This window comes from Cavia porcellus, unplaced genomic scaffold (genome assembly GCF_034190915.1).
Source record: "Cavia porcellus strain 051 isolate PalLab524CR breed Dunkin Hartley unplaced genomic scaffold, mCavPor4.1 scaffold_4, whole genome shotgun sequence".
In the NCBI taxonomy this organism is placed as follows: Eukaryota; Metazoa; Chordata; class Mammalia; order Rodentia; family Caviidae; genus Cavia; species Cavia porcellus.
The window spans coordinates 101,206,236-101,224,560 of NW_026947487.1; the positions used below are offsets into that span (position 1 = coordinate 101,206,236).

The 18,325-nt window shown below is 43.6% G+C and overlaps 1 protein-coding gene across 1 annotated transcript in view; it reads left to right on the top strand.

Annotated features, from left to right (window-relative positions):
* The window catches only part of Cdh1 (cadherin 1), a 78,353-nt gene that overhangs the window by 52,990 nt on the left and 7,038 nt on the right, over positions 1-18,325 (top strand). Inside the window, exons 3-13 of the mRNA XM_005004635.4 lie at positions 78-328; positions 5,788-5,931; positions 6,057-6,212; positions 7,036-7,180; positions 7,813-7,985; positions 8,267-8,395; positions 9,088-9,270; positions 10,268-10,512; positions 13,400-13,545; positions 16,180-16,404; positions 16,719-16,946. Coding sequence (XP_005004692.2) covers positions 78-328; positions 5,788-5,931; positions 6,057-6,212; positions 7,036-7,180; positions 7,813-7,985; positions 8,267-8,395; positions 9,088-9,270; positions 10,268-10,512; positions 13,400-13,545; positions 16,180-16,404; positions 16,719-16,946 — 2,025 coding nt within the window. The remainder of the gene's footprint in view (positions 1-77; positions 329-5,787; positions 5,932-6,056; positions 6,213-7,035; positions 7,181-7,812; positions 7,986-8,266; positions 8,396-9,087; positions 9,271-10,267; positions 10,513-13,399; positions 13,546-16,179; positions 16,405-16,718; positions 16,947-18,325) is intronic.

An 18,325-nucleotide genomic window follows, 5' to 3' on the forward strand; every position in this document is an offset into this window, starting at 1 on the left:
AAGTTTGCTTTTTGGAGAAAAATGCTCTTGTCTTGAGTCTGCTCCATTTCCTAATCACTGTGTTTTCTGCCTTGCAGTGAGTTTTGAAGGATGCACAGGCCGGCCAAGAATAGTTTACTATTCTTCTGACTCCCGATTCAAAGTGGGTACAGATGGTGTAGTTACAGTCAAACGGCCCCTGCAGTTTCACAAACCAGAGATCAGTTTTTCTATCCATTCCTGGGACTCTACCTTCAGAAAGTTTTCCACTGAAGTCACACTGAAGGCAGAGGGACCCCATCACCAGCACCACAACCACCACCACCACCAGCACCAGGACCAAAACCAGGTATGTGGGTCACCATTGTTGCAGTCTGTAGCTAACCCAGGTTGCTTTGCCATGGTACCATCGGCATTTTGGGCAGGACAGTTTGTGTGGAGACTGTGCTGTGCACTGTTTACTGGCAATTCAGCAGCATCCCTGGCTTTCACTCAGTAGACACCAAGAGCACCTGTAGAGTTATGACAACCCAGAGTACCTCCAGATGCTGACAGTGCTGCCTGGGTGAGTTGCAAAATCATTCCTAGGAGAAGACTGTTGGTCTAACTGAACTATTTCTTGTTGGGCGTGGGGGTGGTTGTTGAACGTAAGGAGCAGGTAGTTGTAGCACAGTGGGAAAAGGCTTCTGGGAATTGAATTGGCCTTCCACTGACAACCTGAGCAACCCTGAAGGAGTTGCTTCATCTATCTAGGCTTGAGTTTCTTTTTCTATAAAATGGAGACAATAACAAGGACTGAATAAATGAATGCATGGGAAGTGCTAAGATCATGCTAGGTGTATACAGTTGGTATCCACAGTGAACCAGTCTAGAACACTCCCCTCCCCTTGTAGATACCAAAATCTGGATGCTTATGTTTCTTCTGTAAAATAATACCGGATTTGCATATCGCATATTCATGTCTTCCTAGGTTCTTAAATCATCTCTAGAAGGCTAAGAATGAAGCCCTAGGTTCTATCCACTAACACCTAATACAATGTAAATGTTGTATAAATCATGATTCTACTATATTGTTTAGGGAATAAAGACAAGGAAAAAAAGTATCATATTCAGTACCATTATAGTATCATTCTACAATGTCCCCTCATTTTCATGTGCTCAAAAATGTGGCTTTTGGAAGGCGATTAGATCACAAGGTCACTATTGGATCATGAGTTCACTATACTAGGTTTGTCTACCAATAAGTTCACTAGCTGAGTGCTATTTGGGGGTGCAGGCCAGAGGCAGGTCACTGGCAGCACTACCTGGAAGGGTGTATATCCTTCCCTGGCTCTTCCTTTCTCTCTCTGCTTCCTGTCCATTATGATATAAGCAGCTTCCCTTTGCTGTGCCATTTCTGCCTTGGAGAGAGCCCACCATGGACTAAATGTGTGCTAAAATAAATCACTTTATTTGTGTGGGTGTCAAGTATTTTGTCCCAATAATGAGGAAAATGACTAAGACCAGTACAGACACGGTCTTTTAAGAACTACTTTAACTCCATGATTGGTTGAATCCATGGATGTGAAACCTGCCAGTATGATGGGCCAGATGTACTGAGTATTCACTAATTATTGGCTGATCCTTTCTTTCCTGGGGGCACAATGAGTGAGACTTGCATTTTCTGATTGTTTTGCACTTTGTGTTTGGAGAGGGAGCCCTTGGCAAAGAAGAGGAGGAACAGGCGGGACTCATCTCGCCCAGAGGATTGTCAGTTGTACACAGTCTTTCTGCATTGTATTCAAAGTGCCTGGCCATTCAGTTTGGGACCTGCTAGGAACCCAGTAGGTACTGAATAGGCAGATACATAGATTGACCACAAATGGAAAGATATGTGTTTGCCTGGGTTCTTGGCAAGAATGTTTCTGGAAGCTGTAAATAAAAGCTAATGCCTTTGCAAGTTTCCACGCTCGCCCATGGGGCCCCTTATTAAAATCTCTCAGGCAGCAGATAGGGTGGGGAGCTGTGGGGTGGTGAGGATTTCTAGTTGTGCCTTGTGTACTACCTTGGAAGTATAGATTGTGCCCTAAATGCCAAAGCCTCTAGAGTGGGTTCCTGTTTTTTTCCCTCAGGATTTTTGAGATTCTTGGAGCTTAATAGTCCTCCTGATCCATCTGAATTTCTCCCTGGTATAATTAGAAAAGTGAGGAACTCGGAGGAACCGTATTAATAGGACCCTCCAGCTCACTTCTCCAGGTGGCCTGCCTGTCATTCACGTGAGGTCAGCACAGTGAGCTCTGCTAGCGATTATCCTTTCTGACCAAGAGGTCAGATTCTTGATGTCGATTCTTCTCTAGTTTTGCCTCTCCACTTCTGCCAACTGTGCCTCTGCTTTCATGTCTGCTGTACCAGGATTTGGTTCAAGTATGTATTGTATAAAACCTCAAATTACAGTGGCTTATGTAAAATATTTCTTTTAAGTTAAGGAAGTCCAAAAATGAGTTGTGTCCCACGTGGGTACCCTACAGCAGTGATAGTGAACCCATGGCATGTGTGCCGGAGCGGGCATGCAAAGCCCTCTCTGCCAATATGCAAGCCAAGTCACCCCAGCAGCTGAGCATCGGGCAGCAGCACACAGGGGTCATGTGCATGCTCGGAAGGGATAAATACTGCCAAGTGATGATGTCATGAGAGTTTGGGGACTCAGTCTCTAAAAGGTTCGCCATCACTGCTCTATACCCATCAGGGATCCAGGTTTCCTTTTGGCCGTTTTCCTCAGCCTGTGGCTTTCATCCTCATAGTGACCTTAGGGTCTAAGACAGCTGCTGGAGCTCTACGTGATTATTCTACGTAAAGAGGAGAAAGAGAAGCATAGCAATGCATTGCTTAGTTATCTGCCGGCCTCTTAAGAAACCTTTATGGGATTCTTAAGCAACACTTCTAATTATATATATCACATTAGTCAGAACCTAGCCTCCTGGCCACACCTAACTGCAAGTGTAGCTTCTTACAAAAATGTAGTCTTTTGCTTGGATACAGTGAGTGGCACAAAACTGAGATACATATATATTAGAGAAAAAGTTTTAATTTAAAAAATTTTTAATGAAAAATAGATATTGGATGGTAGGTGGTCTTTAGTTCAAAGGACTCTGGGTATCAAACCCAGGTATTGCATGAAAATGTACTCTCACTCAGGTATATTTTAACTCCTCTTACTTCCCTTTTAATTTGTATTAGATGTAATTTTCTACTTCTTTCACTTTGCTTGAGTAAAAGTTTTTAGTGGTTTTGAGTACGTTTCTGGTTTTTGTTTATTTTTTTGCTTTGCTTTTGTTTTGCTTTGGTCTCACTAGGTAGCACTGGCTGACCTTGAATTCATGGTAATCATCCTGCCTCAGCCTCCTGAGTCCTGGGGTTACATGCATGGGCCACCATGTGTAGTCTTGAATAGATTTTTTTTTTTTGCAGTGTGGTATTCTATTTTTCTGAGGGATAAATTTCCTGTTAATTATATTTGGACATGATTCCCTTCAATTTTACAGATGAAAATGCTAACATTGTGTTTAGCCAGCCTGATAAGCACAATGCTTATCATTATTTATTATCATTCTCTGAAAATATTCTGCAACCCTGATGTCAGCAAGAAATGATCTTTGCCTTTTCTGTCTACATGGCAAGTGGATTTGTATTCATTCACCAAGGCCAGTTTGCTCACCATGGCTGTATTTTACATGCACTACCAATAATTCATTTAATCCTTCAGAACACTGTTGTGTAGGTACTAACACCATCACCCCCATTTTAGACATGAGGACACTGTGATGGGGAGAAATGCTGTACCCTGACTAAGGAGGCACCATCGCAAGCATTCAAGCCATGCAGCCCAGCCTTTGACTCAGGTTGGCTGCCTCTGTAGGCAGATGGGGAGGGCAGAGGCTATGTGCGTCTGTATGTCCGTACATGTGTGGCATGTGTGCACATGTGGCCAGTGTGCAGGATTGGGAAAGAGTTCTGGATGCTACCTGGTCACATTTCATACCTTTCTTTTGCATCTTCAGTGAAACTTGGCAAGCAGTGATCAGTGACTAAGAGTGAGTATTCTTATGTGGTATGAAGCAGATGGAAATTTTCTGCAGGAATTTAACCATGTGAGCACTAATCACTCTAAAACACTTACATAATAATTTGAAAGATATTTTCCTTCTATCTTCAACTTTTGTTTCCCTAAGTAAGTATAAAGTTATCTTTATGCTAACAACTACTCAATACAAGTCTCCAAGGATGTTTTTTGATTTTGACTCAATGGTTTCTGTTAAAACAAATGAAATCCTTCTAGATAAAATATAATGAGTATTAGGGCTTGTGTCTAGATGTCACTCCAAAGCCTCATAATGGCCACAGGTGAGGCTTTTTCAGAGGTGGCTAGATCTAGAGTATGTGATGCCAGGGTTGATTCATGGTGTGGTGCAGTGCTAGGATCAAGGGCACTAAGATTAAGGGTGTGAGTGCTGCCCACCCTAAGTGGTCTGATAAGATATAAGGGACAGAAAGAGGCTTGTCTTGCCCTTGCTTGTTGCTTTTGCTATCTTTTGCCACTGTGAACTGCTTCTCTCTGATGCCTGCCTGTCTGCCATGGCTCTCTCCCTTGGACCAACCGATGACAGACTGAAACCTCTACAAACTGTGAGCTGAATAAATGTTTCCCCCTTTAACTTTGAGTGTCAAATACTTTGTCTCAGCATCGAGAAAAGTAACTAAGACAATGAAATTAAGAGATCTGTATTGATCACAAAGTATTCCTAATAGCAATTTTTAAAATTTAACTTGCTTTGGCAGATAATTTCCTTTTGGGGAACCATATACCTAGGAAAAACATGAGAAAAGAAATTAGAAATACCTTAGGGTCTAATTATTGGATGATCTCTAATATTAAATCAACAGAATATAATGTTACTATAAAAATGACATATGTATTACATAAGCTTGAAATAATGTGTAAATTACAATATGAAACCCTGAAACCTATAACATGTGTGCATGATTACTTTTAGTGGGCAATAAGAAAGGGGTAAAAGAAAACATTAGTTTTGTAACTGTTTCAGTCAGCTTTCTGTCACTGAAACAAAATACCAGAAGCAATTAACTTATAAAGAAAAAAGTTTTGTTTTTGCTCATGGTTTTAAATGTTCTAGTCCAAAATCAAGTGATCTTATTACTTTGATCCCCTGGTGAAGGCACCACATCATGTCAGGAACATGGAGCAGAGTGCAAACTGCTTACTTCATGAAAGTGAAAAGTAAGAGACAGGGTGTCCTATAGCATACTTGGTGCACCCTTGAGGATCTGAACACTCTTACTAAGCTCCAACCCCTAACACAGTGATACAGAACCTTTTAAAGACTTAAATGCTCAAATGTAACACAAAGACCACTACTCATCGAAAGTTCCAACATTGCGATTAAACCTTAATGCTGTGCTGCTGGGACGGTGCTGAGGTGACTTGGCTCACATGTGACAGGGAAGGTTCTACAAGCCCATTGCAACACATGTGCTGTAGAGTTTGCCACCACTGCCCTAAAGTTTCAAGCACTTTCCAATAATGCTGCCCTCGGGAACATTCAACTTCCTAACTGGCAAAGAGATTGATTGATTTTTGTCTTGGCTGTTCATTTTGGAGGGTACAAACAGTGTGTTGTTGAGAAAAGCTTGTGTTAAGTTAAAACTGCAACTGCCCTCAGAAGGTTTGAGATGCTGTCCATAGAAGTTGAATTCTTGGTCCTGTGTTAACTCGAGTTTTCTCATGTATTCTTTCATCTCCTTTCTTTTCAGGAAAATTCTCCAGAAACACAGCTAGAAGTGATCAAATTTCCCAACTTCCACCATGGTCTCAGAAGGCAGAAGAGAGACTGGGTTATCCCTCCCATCAGCTGCTCAGAAAATGAAAAAGGCCCGTTTCCTAAAAGACTGGTTCAGGTAGAGATGAAAGTTCTCTTATTTCTCTGGGAGGAATTTGGTAGAGAAGGAACGAGGAGTGGAAAGAAAAATGACACGTCAGGATCTTTCCTTCCAATTCTATTTCTTTATGTTTTTTTCTTCAGATCAAATCCAACAGGGACAAAGAAACCAAGGTTTTCTACAGCATCACTGGCCAAGGAGCTGACACGCCTCCTGTTGGGGTGTTTATTATTGAAAGAGAAACAGGATGGCTGATGGTGACAGAGCCTCTGGATAGAGAAAAAATTGCCAACTACACTGTGAGTATCTTTGAAGCTTGTTGATCATAGTGTAACATCTTCCAAAAGCTTTTTGGCTAGTCCATTGGATTCCCCAAACAGATGCTGCGGGCATGTGAGGAGTTTACGTTGACATCTCTTGACCTGTTGATAAGGTGAAATGATAGGAGAACCTGGGAAAATATGACATTTTAATTTTTTTTCTCATTAAAAATGATAAAGGCTGAGTGCAGTGGCTGCAAGCCTGTAGTCCCAGTACTCAGGATGCTGAGGCAGGAGGGTGATGTTCCAGGCAAGCCTGGACTATAAAGTGAGTTCAAGGCCAGGCTGAACTGCATACTGAAACCCTCTCCTCTCAAAAAATAAACCAATAAACTACAAAAACCAATGATAAAAGTCTTCATGCATTAACCACAAGTCTGTTCTGGGAACTGGAAAGTTCTTTAAAGAAAGAGGACAGTGATAATACTGGGGAGCCAGAACCATTGTTGGGCATTGGTAACAACATGGCTTAGGCAAGAGAGAGGTAACATAGTGGTGCCAAATGCAGCAAAATCTGGGGGGAACACTTGAGTGTAAAATAAGACTGTTCTAGGCTTCTGTCTTTGTCGCCAGTCCTGATACCCCAGTCTTGTGTGTGGGAGCTGGGAAGTCTGCCCTGGCGGGTGTTCCCTCCAGGCCATGGGTCTTAGCGCATCACATAGTCCTGTTGAAACCACAGCACTGAGGTCTCATGGTAGGAAGGAGTCGAGGGCAGGGAGCACCCATTCTGCTCTGGAGGGACCCCCTTGCTGCACCTCCTCTTCTTCATGGGGCCCAGGTAACCCTCTCTTTATTCTTGTAGCTCTTATCTCATGCCGTGTCATCAAACGGGAATGCAGTTGAGGATCCCATGGAGATTGTGATCACAGTGACAGATCAGAATGACAACAGGCCTCAGTTCATCAAGGAGGTCTTTGAGGGATCTGTCATGGAAGGCGCTCTTCCAGGTATGTCCAGCCACAAGGCCCTGATGCCTAGAAAGACATTTGGATTCTTTGAACCTGCAGTGTGTTTGGTTAGAGTTGGGAGCTCGGGCTTTATATGGATACCATTTCTTTAGAAGCCACTCTGTGTGTCTACGGATTAGTTGGGTGTCGCTGTGCCCAACTCCTACTTACTAGATGTTCTGAATACTAGTCTTCTGTCAGTCATTGTTAGAAGTATTTTCTTCCACTTTGATGCTGTGTTTCTAATGATTATCCTTCTCAGCGAAGCTATTGCTGAGAAGTCAACGTGGAGAATACTGGATTTTTTCTATTTTATACACTACTAAGTCAGTGTAAAAGACATGACAAGATGTTTTAGAGGTTATTTATTCACAGCTGTCCTCTTTCCCTCCAACCCCTACCTAAAAATATGTATTGAGAATGTTGAGTTCTCTGAACACAGCTCATGATGCAATGCTTTTTTTCTTCCCTGGCAATTTGGTGAGAATTCTACAAACTAGAACATGGAGAATCTGTGACAAAGATCTCCTGGGCCCCTCCTCTATCATTCAGGGCAGAACAGGGCTGAGAGGTATTGAGCAGTTCCCAAGGTGTAACCTTTTAACAAACTTCCGGTTCTCTGATGTTTCCAGGGACCTCCGTGATGCAGGTCTCAGCCACTGACGCAGATGATCCTAACACCTACAATGCTGAAATCGCTTACACCATCCTCAGCCAAGAGCCCACATTGCCTCACAGCCAAATGTTTACCATCAACCGGATCACTGGGGTCATCAGTGTGGTCACCACCGGGCTGGACCGAGAGGTCAGGAACAGGGATTAGGAGGATTCAGTGGGAACCGAAGGCAAATGCTGTTTTGTGAAGTCTCATGAACCATGTAAAACTGCCAAGACCAGTGGTCAGTTAGTGTAGTGGTCTGAGCTTTGCATCTAATATCTGCTCAGATAATTCTCTGCCTAGACAGACTGGCAGTTAAAACAGATGGTCAAATATTCTGGGTCTGTACACTGAAGAGGTTGGGCCGGGTCTGAGGTGGTTGTCTACTGGCACTGGTCCTGATGAAAGTGTGTCTGATCTATCTACAGAGTTATCCCACGTATACCCTGGTGGTTCAAGCTGCTGACCTTCAAGGTGAAGGCTTAAGCGCGATAGCAAAAGCTATGATCACAGTGACTGACGTCAACGATAACCCTCCCATCTTCAACCCGACCATGGTAATTCTGCAGTGCCTTAGAAGGGTTCCAAAGAAGCCTCCTTTGTTATTCGTGACCTAAGTTACACAACTGCCCATGATTGATTTCTTTGAAAGCTCATCCTCAGACTAGCTTGTGAAGGTTACGGTCAGGCAAAGATGGGATGTGGGGAAGGCTAGAGTGTGTTCTCAGCAGTATGTGACCCTGAATAGAGAAGCAGCTCCAAGCAGAGGAAAAACTGAAAAACAGCAGTAGTAAAGTACAGCGAACCGAATAAGGCCAAGACCTTCTAGGCTGGGGTAAGAATTTTAGAATTTGTTCTGAGTACAATGGGATATTGTCAAAGGGCTTTAAGCAGAAAGTTTATTTTTATGAAGATTATTGATAGAGAAGGGGTGAAGGCTTGGGGGAAATGATGGTACAATGTTAGTGTACTTGACTGACAATCATGCTCAGAAACCGGGCCACATGTGTGGAGCAGCTGGGACAGTCCCGGCCTTGGAAAGCCGCTTCAGTTCCTGATGGAGGAGGATACTCAGGAGCCCTTGTGCCCCACTGAAAGGAAATGGTGCTGTGCTCCGAGCATGGGGCTTCCTTCCATCCCCATCACCTGAGCTCAGGCTTGGGTTTAGACTGGGTTCCTTTAGCGTCTGAGACCTGCCTCTGCTTCCTGAGTCAGGTATTCTCAGTGACCTCTTATTTTTGCTTTGCAGTATGAGGGTCAAGTGCCTGAGAATGAGGCCGATGCAATCATTACTACGCTCAAAGTGACTGATGATGATGCCCCCAATACCCCAGCGTGGCAGGCCGTGTACACCATCTTGAATGATCCAGACAAGCAATTCATTGTCACCACAGACCCAATAACCAACAATGGCATTCTGAAAACAACTAAGGTTTGTATGTGCTTGGCAAGGTGCCAAACATTACACCCCAGCTGCTGGGGTCCCCCTGTCCCAGCGGCAGATTAATTAGCACTAGGGGCTGGGGATTTAGCTCAGTGGCATAAGTGCCTGCCTTGCAAGCAGGCAGTCGTGAGTTCGATCCCTGGTACCGATAAAAAGTAAAAAGACAAAAAAAAAAAAAAAAAAAAAGATTAGCACTGGAGGGTTAGTTTTCCCAGAATGCAGTGGACTCACCTCGTGGGGTTTGCAGGACTCAAATTGAACCCGAAGTACTGTGTGCTTTAATGGGCTCTTTCCCAGGAACATTTTGCCTTCCCCAATTCTCTCCCCATTTTGCAAATGAGAAGAAACATGGTTTACTGGCCTTGGCTACTTCACTGGACTATTTTACAAGTGGTATAAAGTGTAACTTTTTTGAAAAACGTTGTGGAAACCCGAAAACTAAGATGTTGGGTGAGTCATTGCAGGTAGTCTGGGTTAACAGCTCCAGAGCTTTGACTTCCTCTTTATCAATTGAGTAGACATTTTGAGGACCACTGGTATGTTACCAACCCAAACCAATAGTTAGGGTTTATTTATTTTTTTAAATTAACATGAAATGTTTGTTTGTTTGTGGTACTAGGGAGCAAACTCAACATCCTTGCTATGTTAGGCACATGTTGAGCCACATCCTGCCTCCAGCCCTTTGTATTTTATTTCTTTTTGACTTTTTTGAGGCAAGGTCTTGCTATGTAGTTCAAGCTGGACTTGAACTCACTACGTAGCCTAGCTGGCCTCGAACTCAGTATGTAGCTCAGGATGTCCTCCAATTCACAGTGGTCCTCCTGCCTCAGTCTCCTGAGTGCTGGGATTACAGACGTTCAGCACCACCACTGGTTTGTATTTTATTTTATTTTATTTTACTTTACTTATGGTGTTGGGAATCGATCTCATGACCTTGTACTTGCCATGTATTTTATTTTTTGACCTTAGTTTTTCGGCTCTCTAGGGATTGAATTTTGAGGCCAAGCAGCAATACATTCTACATGTGACAGCAACGAATGCAGTACCCTTTGAAGTGATTCTTCAGACCTCCACAGCCACTGTCACTGTAGATGTGCTGGACATCAATGAAGCCCCCATCTTTGTACCCCCTGAAAAAAGAGTAGATGTACCAGAAGACCTTCAGGTGGGCTTGGAAATCACATCCTACACAGCTCGGGAGCCAGACACATTTATGGAGCAGAGGATTACGTAAGTGTGAGGGTTCCTTGACTCTAACCTACAGCAAATGGGTATTTGTTATACATCTATAATCTTTCTGTCTGTCTGCCCATCCATCCATCCATCCATCCATCCATCCAATCTATCACAGTCATGTGTCAATGACAAAGATACATTCTGAGAAATGTGTCGTTGGTCACTTTTATCATGCAAACTAAGATGGCTACACTACCACTGGGCAGCATAATCTTATGGAACCACTGTCATGAATACTGTTTGTTGTTGACCAAAATGTTGTTTTAAAGCCCATGGCTGCATTTAGTTCACTGTGTTATACTGTCATTGGATTGTGCAAGTGTTCCCTCCCTCCCTCTCCCCTCTCCCTTTTCCTCCTCCTTTACATTTTATCTATACCCCCACATCTTTCCCCTTCCTTCCATTGTTGGCCATTTAGGTTTAATGTAATTTCTCTCTTTGAGTTCTTGCAGTATAGTTGGGATGTGATGTGGGGTTTTGATGTTTGAGATAGGGGCTCATTTTGTTGCCCAGGTTGACCATGAACACCTGGGTTCAAGTGATCCTCCTGCCTCTCAGCTCCTAAGTATGCCCTACTGTGCCCAGCAATAGGAGGAACATATTTTAAGTCACCTACATGGTGTTCTTTTTAGACATGAGGGCACCTCTATAATGTCAATTCTGACCAAAGATGTTGAAAAGACACCAACTATAACATTTTGCTTAGAAATACTCTAAATTTAGACAGTCAATATACTGCTCCTGATGTATGGGATATTTCTAGGTGGTCCAAAATGTAAGGTCTGATATAATGTTTTCATTTCATTCTCTGTCTCTCTGTCTCTGACTCTCTCCCTCTCCCTTTCATATTTATAATAAAAGTTTGAAAGAAGGGTGGGCTGAAAAGCCAAAGACAATTATATAAAGTGTTGCTCAGTGATGAAGCCTTGGATTGGATGCTGTCCAGGCTGGGTTGCTAACCTAGTTATAGTAATGAAGTAGGTAGTTTAAAGCATCTCTTTAGGCAAATTTGAGGGCCAGGCCTTAATAGTATTTAGAGAGTCTTTACCCAGGAACAAAGGCCACCACATGCAGATCACTGCTTTGCATTTCTAAGGAAGTGAGGACAAGATCTTAGCTGTCCACAGCTCTTTCTTCCTCACATTTCTTACCTTCCTTTTCTGAGCCATCCTAAGGCCCTGACAGATAAATGGGCAGTATATTTCTGATTTCCATGCTTTTATTTCCTCTGATTATTTCTAATAAGATGTGACTTAATAGGATCTTCTGCCATTGCAAATAAAGCTTTGTTTCTCTCTGTTAAATCTAGGAGATTTACCTTCCTTGCCTTTTACCCTTGGGCACCAATGGTACAACCTATTTCCATATCAGTGCATCTCCCTAAGTCTCTGGATGTTAATGACCAGAGGTGGGGCTATTGCCACAGTTGAGAACTACTGTAACTTTGGAGGACCTAGTCTTCTGGAGCCTGCTTTTACAAATAAGAATTGCCAGCTGGCCTTTAAAGCTCAGTGGCACAGTGCCTGCCTGACAAGCACGAGGTTGTGAATTCAATTCCTGTATCTCCCCCAAAAAAGAATTGCCAAGTGTAGCAATTACTATTACAGCTACTATATATAGTAATAATAAGCATTTCTTGGGAGAAAAATTACTCACAGAGGCTAAATTCATTAAGTTAGGCATGGTGGTGCACATCTATTAACCCAGAACTCAAGAGGATGAGGCAGGAGGGTCGCCAAGGCCAGTCTGGGCTACATACTGAGTTTGAGGTTAGCCTAGAATACACAGCAAGCACCTGTCAAGGAAAGAAGGAAAGGGAGGAGAAGAAAAGGGAAGGAAGGGGAGAAAGGGAAAATTATTGGGTAAACAAGATACTTTTAAATTATCTCCCACCAGGTTACAGGTTAATTAAAAGTGAGGGTTGGTCTTTTCTTATCCAAGTGGTAATAGTTAATGTTACGGGAAAGAACAGACCAGTGCCATGTGTACCCTAATGTAGTATACCAAGGAGGATGCTCCACACCATCCCCAAAAGGATGACTTGTGTCTAATTGCGAGGGGGCAATCAGACAAAACCCTAATTGATGACCGTTATAAGACAACTGGCTTGTAAATTCTTAGAATGTTAGGGTCAAGAAAGAAAAGAAAAGCCAGGGAATGGTTCCAAATTAATGGAAACTAGAAACATGCCCACTAAATGCCAAGCATGATCCATTACATCACTGGAAAGCAATCTGAGTACCATGTCATTCTCTTCAAAGAGAAGACTTTGATTACTTCTATGTGTGTAAGTGTTAACATACAGCTTGAGAGTAAATGTGGGAAAATAGTAACAAAAAGGGTAAGTGTAGGGGATGGGTTGGAGGTATGGTTATCATACTATTCTGGCAACTTTTGCATAAGGTTGGTAAACTTCAAATTAAGAATGTGGGGCCAAGCGTGGCAGCATATGCCTATAATCCCAGCACTCCGGGAGGCCGAGGTGGGAGGATCTTGAATTCAAGGTTGACCTGGACTGCATAATGAGACCTCTTCTCAACAAAATTAAAAAATTAAAACGTTAAGAGTAGGTGCAGTGGTGCATGGCTAAAATCCCACCTACTCCAGAGGCGGAGACAGAAGGCTGGCAAGTTTGAGGCTAACATGGGAAAACACTGTCTCAAAAATTTAAAAAAGGACTGGATGTGTCACTCAGTGGTACAGCACTTGCCCAGCATGTGTTAGGCTCCTTAGTTTCAATCTCCAATACCCCCTAAAACCAAACAGAAAACCCCAAACAACACTGGAAGTGACTGTACAAAGGAACAGAAACCTCAGCCTTCTGAGCTCCACGCTGCTTGCTATTCAGTACCATCCTAAGCCAGAGCTTGCGCCTTTTCAGGTACCGGATTTTGAGGGACCCTGCCAACTGGTTGGAGATTAACCCAGAAAGCGGTGCCATTACCAGTCGTGCTGAGCTGGACAGAGAGGCCTCTGATTATGTGAAGAACAGCACGTACATAGCCCTCATCATCGCCACCGACAATGGTAGGGACTTCTGTGGCCTGGGCTGCCTCAGCCTTCTGTTTGGCTTGACTCTTCTGCCCCTGCCCTATTGGAGACCTGCTTTCTGTCCTTTTTAATGTTTAAGTGAAGGCATTCTTGGTGTTTAGCATCTCAGTGCCCAGAATAATTTGGATCAAGCTGAAGTTCCTTTCCACCTGTCCTTCTTTACACCTGAGCCCTGCTCGTTCCCCACAGGAGCCTGAGTTTCTATCCCAGGTCCATGGCTTAATATCTGTGTGACCTTGGGCTTGCCACTTGACTTTTATGTCCCATCAGTTCCTTTAGCTGATAAAATGATAATACAAACTGGATTAAATGAATTAATTTAGCTGAGTATGGTTGTGCAGTCCTATAATTCAGCGCTTGGGTGGCTGAAGCAGGAGGATCATTGCAAGTTTGAGACCAGCCTGGGCTACAAAGTGAGCTCCAGGCCACCCTGAACTGCATAGTGAGACCCTGTCTCAGAACGACAATCAATCAGTCAGTTAATAAATAAGTTAATTTATACAATGTACCTAGAATAGTACCCACCTCATGCACTATAAGGGCTGTCTTTTTCATCATCATCATCCAGCCTGAATCCTTTTAGGCTTTCTGTGTATTTGAATACATTTAGATAGCTACAGAAATAGGTTCATTGACAGATAAATGGATAAAGGAAATTGTCATTTATACACTTGGAGTACTACTCTGCAGTAAAGGATAAACTCAAATCATTTGTAGGAAAATAAATGCATTTTATGGGGCTGAGGATTTAGCTCAGTGGCATAAGCACCTGCCTGGCAAGTGCATGGTCGTGAGTTCGATCCCTGGTACCAAGTAAATGCATTTTATTTGGTGAAATAAATCAAGCACATAAGCTTAAATACTGCATGGTTTCTCTTATATGAAAAACCCAAAGTATGAATATGATAAAGAGCAAAACAAAAGATAGGTAATAGAAAACAGGGAGATAGAGCTTTTGCAAGTGGGAAGGGGACCAAGAGATGGAAGGAGAAATACAAAGAAAACAACTTTAAGATGTGCCAAGTCCCCGAGATGAATGTAATTATTGCATATTGCAAACATGTACTAACAAATTTTAAAAGGGAATATACTTTATTATATTAGTTTGTAGAATTTTTATCTAGTTTTATTATCAACAATATACATGATACATGTTGTGTATTTGTTTGTTTATTTAACTTTTGTACCAAGGATCAAACTCATGACCTTTCCCTTGCCAAGCAGGCGCTTAGGCCCCTAAGCTAAATCCCCAGCACTTACATGTTGTTTAAATGTAAAATTTTGGGGCTGGGTTTATGCTTAGTTATAGTGTTTGCTTAGCATATACAAATGCCATGGGCTTGACTCCTAATACTGTAAAAATAAAATTAAATATGTTTTTAAAAAATTTCTAATTCCAGCTGGAGATTAACTCAGCACCATAAGTGTCTGGCCTGGCAAGCATGTGATCGTGAGTTCGATCCCTGGTACCAAAACAAAACAAATTCTATTCTAATTCCTCCAGTACTCTGGAGCAAACCTGTGGGCCCTACCCCTGACTTACATCCCCAGCCTTTCTTATTTTGTATTTTGAAGGCCAGCCTTCCTAAGTTGCCCTGGTAGAACTTGAACTTGTGATCCTCCTGCACTGTCTTCCCACAGTACTAGGATTATAGTTGTGCACCTATGCCCAGCCCCACTTCCAATTCTTTAAGATCGAGATTGGGGGGCTGGGAATACAGCTTAGTGGCACAGTACCTGCCTGGCAAACACGAGTTCAATTCCTGGTATCAAAAAAAAGCTAGTGATTGGGGCTGGAGATATACAGCTCAGTGATCCACTTGGCTAAGCATGAATGAGGCGCTTGATTTGATTCCCAAGAATACTACCCCACCCCTCAGGCATGCACATCACCATTGCACATGGCTGACCTATCTCTTTTTAATCAAGATGTTGTCTGGTCACAGCATGGTTTACCATTCACATATTTCAGTGAGTGCCAAGTACATGCCTCTTTTCACAAGTATTTCCCTGATGCTGGTCATGGTGGTACATACCTGTAATCTTAGCACTCAAGAGGCTGAGCCAAGAGGATTGTCATGAATTCAAGGCCAGCCTAGGCTACAAAATGAAACCCTGGCTCTAAATCTCTACATAAATAAACAAGTATTTCCCTGAATAAATTGTTGAAAGTAGAATTATTTCTTGTTTTCGTTTTTTGAGATAGAACCTTGCTATGTAGTTCAGACTGACCTTGAATTTACTGTGTAGTCCAGGCTGGCCTCCTGACTCAGCCTCCTGAGTTCTGGGACTACAGGCAGAATTAACTTTTTTTTCCCCCTTCCCTTTCCTGGTGCAGGTTCAAGCCTCTGTGTTTACAGATTTAAGAAGTCTCCCTGTTGTTGCTTCCCTATCACACACTAATATTGATGATAATGATTTCTTGAGTGTTCTATTTTCTCTTCCTCCATGTGCTGGCTCTGGTTAGGATTTAAAAGAAGTGTGGGGTGGGAATGGGGCCAGGCCCAGGGTGGGTTCACTGAGAGCCAGGACAAGCTTTTGTCTGCTGGGCGCTCAGGAGAACTCATTTGTGTTCCCGAGCTGTGACGTTTCCTCTGTATTTTCTCTCAGGTTCTCCGATCGCCACCGGAACAGGAACCCTCCTCTTGCACCTCTCGGACGTGAATGACAATGGCCCCGTACCAGAACCCCGAACCATGCACTTCTGCCAAAGGGACCCACAGCCTCATACCATAACCATCGTAGATCCAGATCTGCCCCCCAACACTTACCCCTTCATGGCCGAACTCACACACGGCGCAAGTGTCAATTGGACCATTGAGTACAAAGACTCAGGTGAGACTTCAGCTGTCTTTCTGAGTCTGGGCTCTGCCTGCTGTGTTCCCCTGCTGCTTTTCCCACTTCTGCATTTTCCTTCCAATTCCAGATGCCACCCCTTCCCTTCAGTGTTGGCTCCTCGTGCCTTTTATACACGTTGCTTGCCTTTCCTGGTGTTCAGCCGGTGACATACTGCCCACCGGTCTGAACCTCACGCCAGCTCCTGTAGCTCCTCTCAGCTTTGGCATGTCTTCAGTTACCTTCAGTTTTAGTGTAGGATGTGTTTTTCTTCTCCCCTCTCCTGGTTCCATCATTTGTTTTGCTTTCTTTAGCCCAAGACACTCTCATCTTGAAGCCAAAGAAAACCATGGAAGTGGGCGACTACAAAATCAACCTCAAGCTCATTGATAACCAGAACAAAGACCAAGTGACCACCTTGGATATCAGCGTGTGTGACTGTGAAGGGACCGTCACCAACTGTATGAGGGCAAATTATGTAGAAGCGGGACTGCAGGTGCCTGCCATCCTGGGCATTCTTGGAGGAATCCTTGCTTTGCTAAGTAAGTATACATGGCAGGTGTTGCGGCTTGGACTTCTAAAGCGGGGGAGCTTTACTTCCTAGACAAGACTTTTAGTTGGGGTTTAAGTTAAATTGATGTAAGAAAGAGACTTGTTCGTAATGAACATTTGAGAGGTTTGTAGTCCAAGACTGGAAGGCACCCGGGGTGGGGATTTAGCTCAGCGGCATAAGCGCCTGCCTTGCAAGCAGGCAGTCGTGAGTTCGATCCCCGGTACCGATAAAAACGAAAAAGACAAAAAAAAAAAAAAAAAAAAGACTGGAAGGCACCCTACTGCATCACCTTCTCAGTAAAGCCTGAGTTTTGACCCAGAGGTCTGACAAAAAGCTTCAGATTCTGTGCTTTTAACCAACTCCCAAGCTATGCCGATATTGTGGGTCCCTGGCCTCATCATAGCAGTCATAGCAATTCACATAGCAATTCACATCCTGCTGCTTGTGGTGGCGCATGCCTGCAATCCCAGCACTTGGGAGGCCGAGGGAGGAGGTTCACCATGAGTTTGAGGTCAATCTGAGATACACTGTAAGTTGAAGATCGGCCTGAACTACATAGCAACACCCTGCCTCAAAAAACACATAGTCAAACACAGCCACGCCCAAGCTGTAAGGGAGCCTGGACACTCCTGCTCTTCCCTGGGTGACCGTGCACCCAGTGAAAACTTGGTGGGCAGTAGGAGGGGAGTGTATTGTGAGCAGTGTCAGCAACTAGAAGAGGAAGAAAAGGGGTGCTGGGGAAGAAGTGGCAGTTTCTGCCATACTCTGAAACTGAAGTCTCCTCAGCCTGCCTGTAGCGTGAGCCCCAACGTTGATGCAGATACAGTTACAGTTTCTAAAAGCAAGCAATGGCGAGTCACTTAAAAGTCTTCACGGATGCTTCCTGTTTAATTAGGCTGAGAGGTCAGGTCACACGTGCAGTCAGGGAGGGCTGTTCTTGAGTCTCATGGGAGATGTCGGTGGCAGTACCACGGGGTTAGTGGAAACTGGTAGGCAGGAGGGTATTCGCGAGGGTTCCCACACTACTGAGGACCCAGAAGGAAGCCTGAGTGGTTTCTGTGTGTGGCAGAAAGAAGGCCAACCAGGGTGGAAGGTGAGTGTCAGAGGGGGCAGTGGGGACAACTCTGGGCCTGCTGGGTAGTTTGAGCACAGGTGCTAGTGACCCTCAAGTCCGCCTCAGTAGATGAGGGCATGCCTTCACCTTCAGCTTATGTTTGCTGGGTGTGCACTTCTTCTTTCTGCTAGGATCTGCAAAAAGTCAAAGAGGAAGATACTATTGAGAATTCAGTGAGCTTACTGGATTTTTATTCTTCAGCTCTTATACAACTTCATTACCATGGTATTAGGTTTATTCATCACGTTGTCTAT